Source organism: Vombatus ursinus, unplaced genomic scaffold, assembly GCF_900497805.2.
Source record: "Vombatus ursinus unplaced genomic scaffold, bare-nosed wombat genome assembly UNPS02000582.1, whole genome shotgun sequence".
NCBI lineage: Eukaryota > Metazoa > Chordata > Mammalia > Diprotodontia > Vombatidae > Vombatus > Vombatus ursinus.
In genome coordinates this window covers 1,408,759-1,419,049 of record NW_020940360.1, presented here as the reverse complement: position 1 = coordinate 1,419,049, position 10,291 = coordinate 1,408,759, and the positions used below count along the sequence as shown (strand labels likewise).

The 10,291-nt window shown below is 33.4% G+C and overlaps 1 protein-coding gene across 1 annotated transcript in view; it reads left to right on the top strand.

Annotated features, from left to right (window-relative positions):
• The window catches only part of LCA5 (lebercilin LCA5), a 143,208-nt gene that overhangs the window by 120,812 nt on the left and 12,105 nt on the right, over positions 1-10,291 (top strand). The window contains 4 exon segments of the mRNA XM_027854139.1: positions 635-1,158; positions 7,252-7,389; positions 8,167-8,263; positions 9,557-9,699. Coding sequence (XP_027709940.1) covers positions 635-1,158; positions 7,252-7,389; positions 8,167-8,263; positions 9,557-9,699 — 902 coding nt within the window.

Genomic DNA, 10,291 nt, shown 5'->3' with positions numbered 1-10,291 from the left:
ATGGATGGATGGATGGATGGATGGATGGATGGATGGATGGATGGATGTCTTTGGCTTGGATTTACACCAAGGAAACCCTAAAAGAAACCATTCAGTTTTGAATCATTGATGAATGATGTGCCTTTTAAAAGTATCTGTCTAGGAAAAATAGTCATTAATTCATACAGAATTACAAAAATTAATTTTTCACCAATCATACCATGTCACAGATTGGCCTTGAAGGCTTCTGTGGGTTTGTTTTTTGTTTTGTTTTTGCTTAGTTTTTCTGGTAGAAGTGATTTTTGGTTCGTGTGTTCTAATTAAATTAAAAATAGGTTAAATCTGGAGCTATTTTTCTTTGCTAGAATAACAATAATTCTCTAGAAAATTTTAAAATGTAAATATTAGGGTTTGTGTTTAGGAATGAATTGTTGATTTTTAATTTGAATACTATTTCTAGTGCATGATTTTTGAGTTGTAGCCATTGAAAAGGAAAGCAAATCTTGTTTAAAGGAAATAAATCTGTGTGCTAAAATATAAAACTTAGTTCATTCCTCCCAGAGAGAAAATTTTTAGAAATATATAGTGTAATATGTACCATTAATACTGTGCTCTGTAAAATTATGTACTGTATATAACTCTTATTTCCTTTTAGCCCCTAGAAAAATAAGCTACAAGTTTCCACCAAACAGAAGAGGATTCCGAATGGGATGTCGTAGTGTCAGTAGGGAGCCTTCCCAGAGAGATATTGATCTTCTCACTAAACGGGTTCTTTCTGCCAGACTGCTGAAAATCAATGAGCTGCAAAATGAAGTGACTGAACTCCAGTTCAAATTAGATGAGCTGCTAAAAGAAAACAAGGCTTTGAAAAGGCTTCAGTACAGACAGGAGAAAGCCCTGAATAAGTTTGAAGATACAGAAAATGAAATCTCACAACTTATAGTCAGACATAACAATGAGATTAAGGCACTAAAAGAGCGCTTAAGAAAATCTCAAGAGAAAGAACGGGCAACTGATAAAAAAGTGAAAGACACAGAGTGTGAACTTCATAGGACAAAATGTTCTTTAAAGAAACTGAAAATGCTCTCTGAAGCTAAGCACTTACCTGAACGAGAAGATCTGGCAAAGAAACTAGTCTTAGCAGAGAACAAATTAGACGATACTGAGAAAAAAATTAAGGTGAATTTTAAAGAACCTCTTCTAATTATATTGTCTTGTGTCACTTTCCCATTAGGAGTTTAATAATGTGTTCTGTTTAAAACCAATTTCTGTTTTACTGAAACCCCTTGATAAATGAAACCTTTTTAGTAGTTTGTATGTAGGAAGCTAGAGAAAATCTCAAACATAAAAGGGAAATGTGAAGAATTAAACTGTCAAAAATTTTATTAGTAGATCAGCTCTTGTGAGAAGTAAATTACTTCTTGGTTCTGTCAAGCCATTCTTGGAATTTATTCCACCTTCTTAGTGGTTTACCAACTTACTGCTATAGTGGTCCTTTTCTTTCATGCACTTATTTCCTGGTCTGTTAAGGAAGAAAATGCCACAGGAAAAGTCCTTGAGGAAGCTAGGTGGTTCAGTGGATAAAGTACTGCACCTGGAGTCAGGAAGACCTGAATTTAAAATCAGCCTTAGACACTTATTAAGCTATGTGATCCTGGACAGGTCACTTAATCTGCCCACTTCAGTTTACTCATCTATAAAAGAGATAATAATAGCACCTCCCTCCCATGGTTATTGTGAGGATAAAATGAAATAATATTTATAAATAGGACTCTGTAAACCTTAAAGTGCTGTTATGTAAATATAAAATATTATATAAATTAAGTAAATTATATTAAATATTTGCAAAATTGTATAAATATATAAATAATATTATTATCACTTTAGTGACTTTCTAAATTAGTTTCTTCAAACAAATATAACACGAAGTAGGAGTTTATAACAGAAAAGATTATAGTAAGATTTTTAGCATATAAAAACAGTAATTCACTAAAAGATACTCTAATAACCTGAAAGAATTAATGGCCCTCCAATAGTACCTAACACCATAATTTACTTAATGTGATTTAAGCTTGAGAGATGGCCTGCAGTAGTAGATAGAACCCCCCTCTGAGGACAGAAGATGTGAGTTCAAGGCCTGCCTTAAATGTATTGACTCTCTGACTCTGGTGAGACATTTAATTTCTCTGGGCCCCCAGTAATCCTGTAGGACTATAAATGCAGAGCAGATACCGATATGCATTGGTATTTTCGTACTCAAACCTCTTATGTCACAGGTCTGGTTCCAAAAAAATGATTTTACTTGTTACTTTCCAATAATGAGAAAGCTATGTCTGCTGAGCAGGGAAATTTTTAGCACCAGTTTACTCTTCCAGCAAAGGGCATCCTAACAGACTCAAAGAACAGCGTCGCTCCCCATTCAGTGCTACAATACCAATTCGCCTACTTTTACCTTTCCTAGGTGCAGTTGTTAGAGATCAGGGACTATAATAAGTTGGCTTTCCTGTAAATTCAAGTACTTTTCAGATTTTCTTGATTCTTCCAAAGTGATATAAAGGGAGAAAGGGATTTCCATCTTTATTTACTTTTCAGTTTGAAGGGGAGGAAAATGGCTGTAAGCAGTGGCAAATTCTATCTGGCTTTAGTTAAGCTATTCATTTTAAAGAAAAGTGCTATATATTAGGGACAGTATTATTAATTCAGTAACAATTTTTCATTCTATATTTACCCCATAGTGTTTTCATAAATAGTTGAATTATTTAATAAACAGCATAAGGTTATTGGTTTTTTTTTTGTGCGGGAATGGAGTTGGCCTTTCTGTGTATCCCCAGTGCTTCACACTGTGCAAGGCATGTAGTAGGTGTTCACTAAATGCTAGTTGACTGACAAGTAGGTTATTTAGATGCCTTGAGCTAATTATTGCTTTGATCAGTGGCCAAATCAAATGTGAAACTTTTTTAAAAAGCATTTCCAATTTTTTTCACAGTGAATTCCTAGAAACTGAGCATAAAACCAATCATTGTAAAAATAAGTCTCATTTTCCCATAAAAATGATGTTGTAATCGAGAGTAGCATTCTTGATCAAGGACTCATACTTAGAACAATAACATGTTAGAGCTAGAAAGGGCCTTAGAAGTAATCTAATCCAGTACCCTCATTTTATAGATGAGGAAAGTGCAGCAATAAATCATAGGTATCATCTATAATGTCATGAAAACAAAAATGCAATAATAAGCCTTTGTAGTCATTTAAAATAGTAAAATTATTCTCTTAAGTTCTATAAACTAGTCACAAATATATAAATTGATATTAATGCCTTACCAGTGCAAATTAAGTATTGAATACATTTCAAATTAAATTGAATGTTTTTGTTTAAGATATGTTTGTTCCACTAAAAGGTATTTTTAAAAAATGAACTAGACATTCTTCTTTTTTTAAAATTTACTACCTCCTCAGTTTATCCAGAATTGTAAGTGAAGCGACTCTGTAGACCAAAGCAATGTTACCTAGAAATAAATGCTGCCATGTCACCAATTCTTTTCCTTAATTGCCACAACCAGTTCTGCCATTGTGATTCTAGCATCCCTACCAAAAGTGATTAGAGGCCCAAATGTTGACTACAACATATTTTCTGTAGTAGGCTGTTACCTTTTCCGGAAGTCTCGTCTCTCTCTCCTCTAAACACCTTCCTATCGAATAAAGCTAATTAGAAAAAGGAATAAAGCTAATTAGGACATCCCATCAAAATGTCTCTAAACCAGCAGCCAAATTTCTTGTTGGTATGTCCCAAGATTTATTCAACAAATATTTATTGTGGACAAAATATATGCAAGGTAGGAAGTACATTCTTATATAGTACATGACAATCTGCCAGTATGAACTTCATTGGGAAGCCATAATAATTACCAGGTCATCAACACAAACTTAAAAAGCAACTATAAAAAATAAAACTCTTTGAGAACTCTCAAGATTGTTATAAGACAGTTATTCATGTTCTGTTGCTTTATTCTGTGAAGACGCTTACCAAATGATTAGGAAAAGCAACAGAAAATGAGCAACAGGTTCTAATAAGGTTGTGCAAAAGGCTATTACGATGGAGTAAAATCTCATTAAATTAAACCTTGAAAGTCAACTGAAGTTAAGTTTTTTAACTCTCTGCGAGAGTAAAGGTTTACTAATAGCACAGTACTGTGGAAAGAATGCTGAATTTGCAATTAGAGTATCTGGGAGTTTGATGGGGCACTAATGAGGGACCCCAAAAAGGAAAAGGCCTCTGAACGTTCCCACAAATTTCAGGAACCCAGCCCCTGAATGCCAGGGATCTGGGTTCACAGATTGGGTTCCAGATCCCATCCCCATTCAGGTTCATATTCTGACTCTTTTATTTGCTATGTGACTTTGGTCAAGTTATTTAATTTCTCTGGGCCTCAGTTTCTTCATACATAAAATGAAGAGGTTGAACTAGATGATCTGTCCCAGGGTCCCAATTGACAAAATAAACCATAGATGTTTTATAGTGGCTTTTTAAAATAGTCATTTACATACTTAAAAGACCAAACTTGTCTATTACAGATTTTCATTTACCTAGAAACTAGTGATTAAGCAATTATAAATACTTTTTAACTATCAAAGTGATCTTCCAAGGACCATTTATTAAATAGTACTTCACTAATCTAGTTTTAATAATTGTAGGTGCTTGAAAGTAATTAAATTGAAATCCTTTTAAGATATTCTGAAACTATTACTATTTGAAAATTGACCTTCCTCTCAATCTTTATCAGTAAGGTATATTTGAATTACATGTATGCAAAAAGCTTATCTTTAAAATGGCACTAATGTTATAGAATTTGGTTTTTACAAACATTTTAGTGAGAGAAATATGAACATAGGAAAAGTTAATGAACTGCAAACAAATTAAAATGTGACATTTATGATATCACAACTTAAAGCAGTTCAATTCTTTATGTAATTTAGAAATTTGTACACATAATATATAGAAATTTAAGTTATTATTATTATATATCTTTGTCATTATAAATCCCTATATTGGAGCTTAGTCTTAACAAAACTGCATTTGTTTTTGTTAGTGGTATGTTTTTAGAAGTTATTATATTTAATGATGAATTTATTTTATAAAATTATACTAAAAACAAGTTCAACTGTCAGGAGTTTATTACTTAAATATCACTTTGTACCAGTGCTTGAAGTAAAAGTTCTTTTAAATTATATCCTGGAATTTTAGAGCTAAAAGAGAAAGACTGTTAGTGTTAAAAAAAGAGACTTGAGAGAGAACATGTAGTAAAACCTGATGATTTAACAGATCAGGAAGTTTGGGGCCTATAAAGACTGACTTACCTAATAGTGAGTTAGTGGCACAATAAGGACTAGAAAGAACTTAGATCTCCTGATTTCCTAGTGCAATACTGTCTCCACTTTTGTAAAGTGCTCCAACTAAGGTCCACAATACAAAGTTCTGACTTCAAAGTCTTTCAAAAGTAAATGCATTTTAAATTGCATACTTTAGTGTATGTGGGGTTTTTTTTTTTATTTTTCTAAGGATAACATAAAGTAAAATATGAAAATCTGATTTGGTCATTTGGAAGTCAGAATATTTTGTTCCTAGCCCTCTTTTTTCTACCACCTACTAACTTCATAACCTTAGAAGTAATTTCATTAGACCAAGGGTGTGGGGAACCTGTGGCCTTGAGGCCACATGTGGCCTTCTAGGTCCTTGGGTACAGTCTTTTGACCGAGTCCAGATTTTATAGAACAAACCCTTTTATTGAAGAGATTTATTCTTTGAAGTTTGGATTTAGTCAAAGGGCCACATTTGAAGAGCTAGAGGGCTACATATGGCTTCGAGGCTGCAGGTTCTCCACCCCTGCAATTAGATCATTGATGAAGAAATAAGAGACCCTACCTGGTCTAGAGCTCTCAATTTATAGATAAGGAAACTGAGGCTTAGCTGGAATTCTAATCAAGAACCTCCGACTCTAACTCTAGTTTTCTTCCAGGTGGCTCTGTGACTTAGTTTTCCATGTCTCTAAAGTGGAGATAATGTTTAGAGTCTGGATTGTTACTTAGGATCAAATGAATTAGTGTGTGGGCATAAAGAAAGTGCTACATAAGTGTAAATTATATAGCTGGTTTCTTAAATAAGTGCTTTCAAAGTACTTGAAAGTTCTCAAATTAAGTAGTTTAATGATGCCTTTTGCAGTTTTTTAGACTTTTAGATTTTGTCCTTTATGAAAAGAGGCTTTGCCTTTTAGCCCAGTCTATTTCCAAATTATCCTAAAATTTAAAGATAGCAGATAGCAAATAAATGTGTTTTGCTGAATTCTAGAATTTTTTTTGTTTTTGCATTATATGCAACATATATAATCATATTTTTTCTTGTAATCTAGAAAAGGAAAGGCAAGCAAATCTTCCCATCTTTAATACTGTGCATAAATCTTTCCACTTTAACTTGGCCACCTTGTATGCTTTCATGACATAATTCCCTACTTCTTTGGCTCCTTCCCTGAATGCCCTTTTCTCTGCTCGTTTTCTTCCTGTTTCTCATTCACTCAGGATCTAATCCTGAGTCTCCTTCCATTGCTTTGTCTACATTTTAAAAGAACAATGGATACTCTGATAAGGAAGTTACTGTCTTCAAAAGAAATGGAGATGTAGACGAATGTGAATATTAATTAAGTTCTTGATTTTTTTTAACCAAAAGGCATGTTATTTTGTTGATAATTTAAACCAATCTAAAGCATGTGAATCAATTTTTTCATTTATGAACCATGTATTATTGAATACTGTTGAAATAACTTGTTGCTTTTTATCTTAGGAATGCTTTATTTTACTCTGGGTACCTTTTGCATGCAAAATATTTAAATATTGCTGTTGCATGTTTTTTTTTTTTAATTAGCCTTTAAAATAGCTTGAACAAAACATTTCTCTTCCCTGCCTCCCAAATTTTCACCTACCTCCAAAACTTATCAGCTTTAGCCCCTCCTACTATTTCAACAATATTCATTTCAGGCTGATACATGCTTGCACACAAATTCTCAAAAAAAAAAATAAGAAAAATATAATAGACAAAGCTGACTTAATCTGCATAGTTCTTCCCTGATCTCTTTTAGGGCCACAACCTGTCAGCACAAGATGATTTGTGTGCTTAGCCAGCAATAGATATAGCATCCCATTTTAAGGTGATGTTAAAAGTTCACTAAGAGATTCCTTTTGAAATAAACAGTTATTTTTCTCATTTGTTTACACATATTACAGGAACTATCAAAAAATCTTGAGCTGAATACTAGTAGTTACCAACGACAGTTGCATGCTGAAAAGAAAAAGTCACATGATGCTCAGAATGAAAATAAAGTTCTTCAAAAGGAGCTACAACAATTATGTCAAAAACTGAGGGTAAGCTTTGAAAAAAAAATGTTAAAACTGCAGTAATTTTGTTATATATCATTACTGTAGAACTACTTGACTTTTAGATGTGCTATATTTTTATTTGGGTAAAGCTGTACTTTGTTATGTGACATTTCAGTATATGTTCATTAACTCTGGCTCTTAGAAGTAAAAAATTCTGATAATATAGTGGTTAATGCACTCATAATAGTGAATTATTAAGTACTCTGTTACAAATACACTACCATAATCAACTATAAGAAAATATAAAATTATTGAAAAAAATTTAAATACCTAGTCTATTTTTATATATAACATTCCTATGTAGAAAACAAACTTTTTTGTTTTTTGGCTAGAGAGTTGCAAATAATACCATTTTGATTATAGAGATACTATTATATTAGACTGATTTAAAGAATAAAAACCACCTCCTCTTAGCTCAATATTTGGTTCTTCTACAGAACTATTTATTTAAATTTTGAAGGAACTGTTTGCTTACTTACCTCCATGTCTTAAGACTCACAGGGCAGGCAAGAAAAAATTTGGGAGATTGGCAATCCTGAGATCAGTAATGGGGAGGGGTAGGGTGGAAAAAGAAGTACTCTATTTTTCCTTTCTGAATACTCACTTCTAGAGCATAAGGTCATAAAGGTGCTCCTTTCTCTAACTTAATCGGCAATTTGAGCTCGAGTAAGCCAAATACCAGGCTATAGGAAATTTCCTTGACTAACTGAGTTATGGTAGAGATTTCAAAACCTTAGCTGATTGTACTGGCTTTATTTTCAGGAAAAAGAGAGAGAACTGGATGTAAAAAATATATATTCTAACCGCATACTGAAGAAAACTCCTAAGAAAGATAGAGATGCTTCTCCAAGAAAATGTGGTACAGTCAATATTTTTAATTATGTATTGACAGGACTAAGGGGTGGAGTGGAAGAGCTAATCCTTCATTCCAAAGTGAAATAAAAAGCCATGTCAAAAGCTTAAAATTTAACTTAAAAGTAAGAAATTGTGACTCCAGCTTTGTAAAATCAGGAGGAAGACCACTAACTTCTCTGCACATCAATTTCCCCAGCGATGAAGTCTGGTTAAGATGTCTGTCCTATCTACTTCACAGGGTTGTATCAGAGGACAATAATATATGTGAAAGTTCTTGGAAATTTTAAAGTTATATATAAATATAAGGTTGCACTATTACTGCTGTTGTTAGTAAAGTTTTAAATTCTACATTATAATTTCAGTATACTCTTAACTATATTTTTGAAGGCTTTGTACTTTTCCCTGTAGATGTTTTTCACAAAAATTCATCAAGATGAACTTACATACCATTTTTTCAAAAATTTAAATATTTTCCCCTTAACATTGAAATTGAAAAGCATAAATTATAATATAAGTTGAATTAACCAGTCATAATTCCCACCCCCACACTATTCTTCCCTCCAACCCCACCCCAGCATACCTTCCAAAAGGCCTTTGGGAGCTGAATCTTTAATGGAATTGCTTATCTTTCACAGAACTCTGAGTAATAGCTTCATACATCACCACACTATTTCACAAAACCTTGGTGTTCTATGTGATGTCAATAAGGGTTCTGTGAAATGGGGTGGAGGTGTGGGCAAGAATACTGTGGTAGCAATATTATTCCCATTATACAATATGATATTTTGTATGTATCAAAACTACTTAATACATGAACTGGTTTGAGAGTATGAAAATACATGTAATTTCTTTTATCCCACTATAATATTTCCCCATGTTCAAAATTCCTGTTTATCTGACTGATACTTATTAATTGGAGACATTGGTTTATCAATATATTTCAAGCAGCGGTAGAGTGGATAAAAAGCCATCTTCAATGTCAGGAAGATCAGAGTCTACATCCTGACTCTGATATACATTAGCTCTCCTACTGTTGGTAAATCACTTAACCTGTCAGTGCCCTTGGCACTAATCTCAAAGATGGTACATTGCAGACCAGTATTTGTTCCATACAACATTGCAGAACAGTAGTTGGTCTGCATTGGAGGAAGTTATTTCCTTACCGGTGATTCCCTATACTGATGAAATCACATATCTCGGCTCAGTTCTAAGCCCCGTAGTGTTTCATAGCTACATTAACTGGGGAAATAGCAACTTGAGCAAATTTTAAAATATTATTTGGTTACAATTTTTTTAGTATCTGTGAGCCACAAAATTACAGAAATATGTAGCTCAAAAGGAGTACAAACCAGTGAATATTTCCAAGAAGATGACTTGTCATCACCAGCTTCTGTTTCTCAAGACTCACCCAGACCAGAAGAAGAGGAACTACTTACTCGGGTGAGTTTTAACAATCTTGGAACCAAACTTTAGGCCCCACTTTTTCCTAAAAATAAAGATTGTGTTAAATTTTCTGAAAAGTAAAAAACAGTGCCAGTGTTACTTCTGTCTTTCTGGACCCAAGCCAGGACTTAGGATCTATTTTCCTCTTTAAAATTTTAATTGCATTTTTGTAGTCTATCCGTAGTCTCCCTATACTTCTGAACCAATTTTTTAAAAAATCTATATTGACTACTTTTTTCTTATTCCTTCTGTTGATTGCAACAGGAGTTTTGTAAATTTAAACTGCAGTCATTTTTTCTAATAGAATTTTTGAACAACTAACATAGTTTAGGGAAAAGAACACATTTAGATCAGGAAACTTATATTCAGAGGTTGGCATTGGCTTTGTTGTGAGCTAGCCCTGTGACCTTAGACAAATTACTGAATCTCTCTGAGTCCCAGGGGTAATGCTTCCTGACCTGGACATGGGTTTAAAGCATGCTGCCAGAGTTTACTAGCTGCATGACCCAAGGACAAGTCATTTCAGTTTCTGTGTTTCAGTGTACTCATCTGCAAAATGAAGACAGTACTACCTGTAGTACCTCTCACC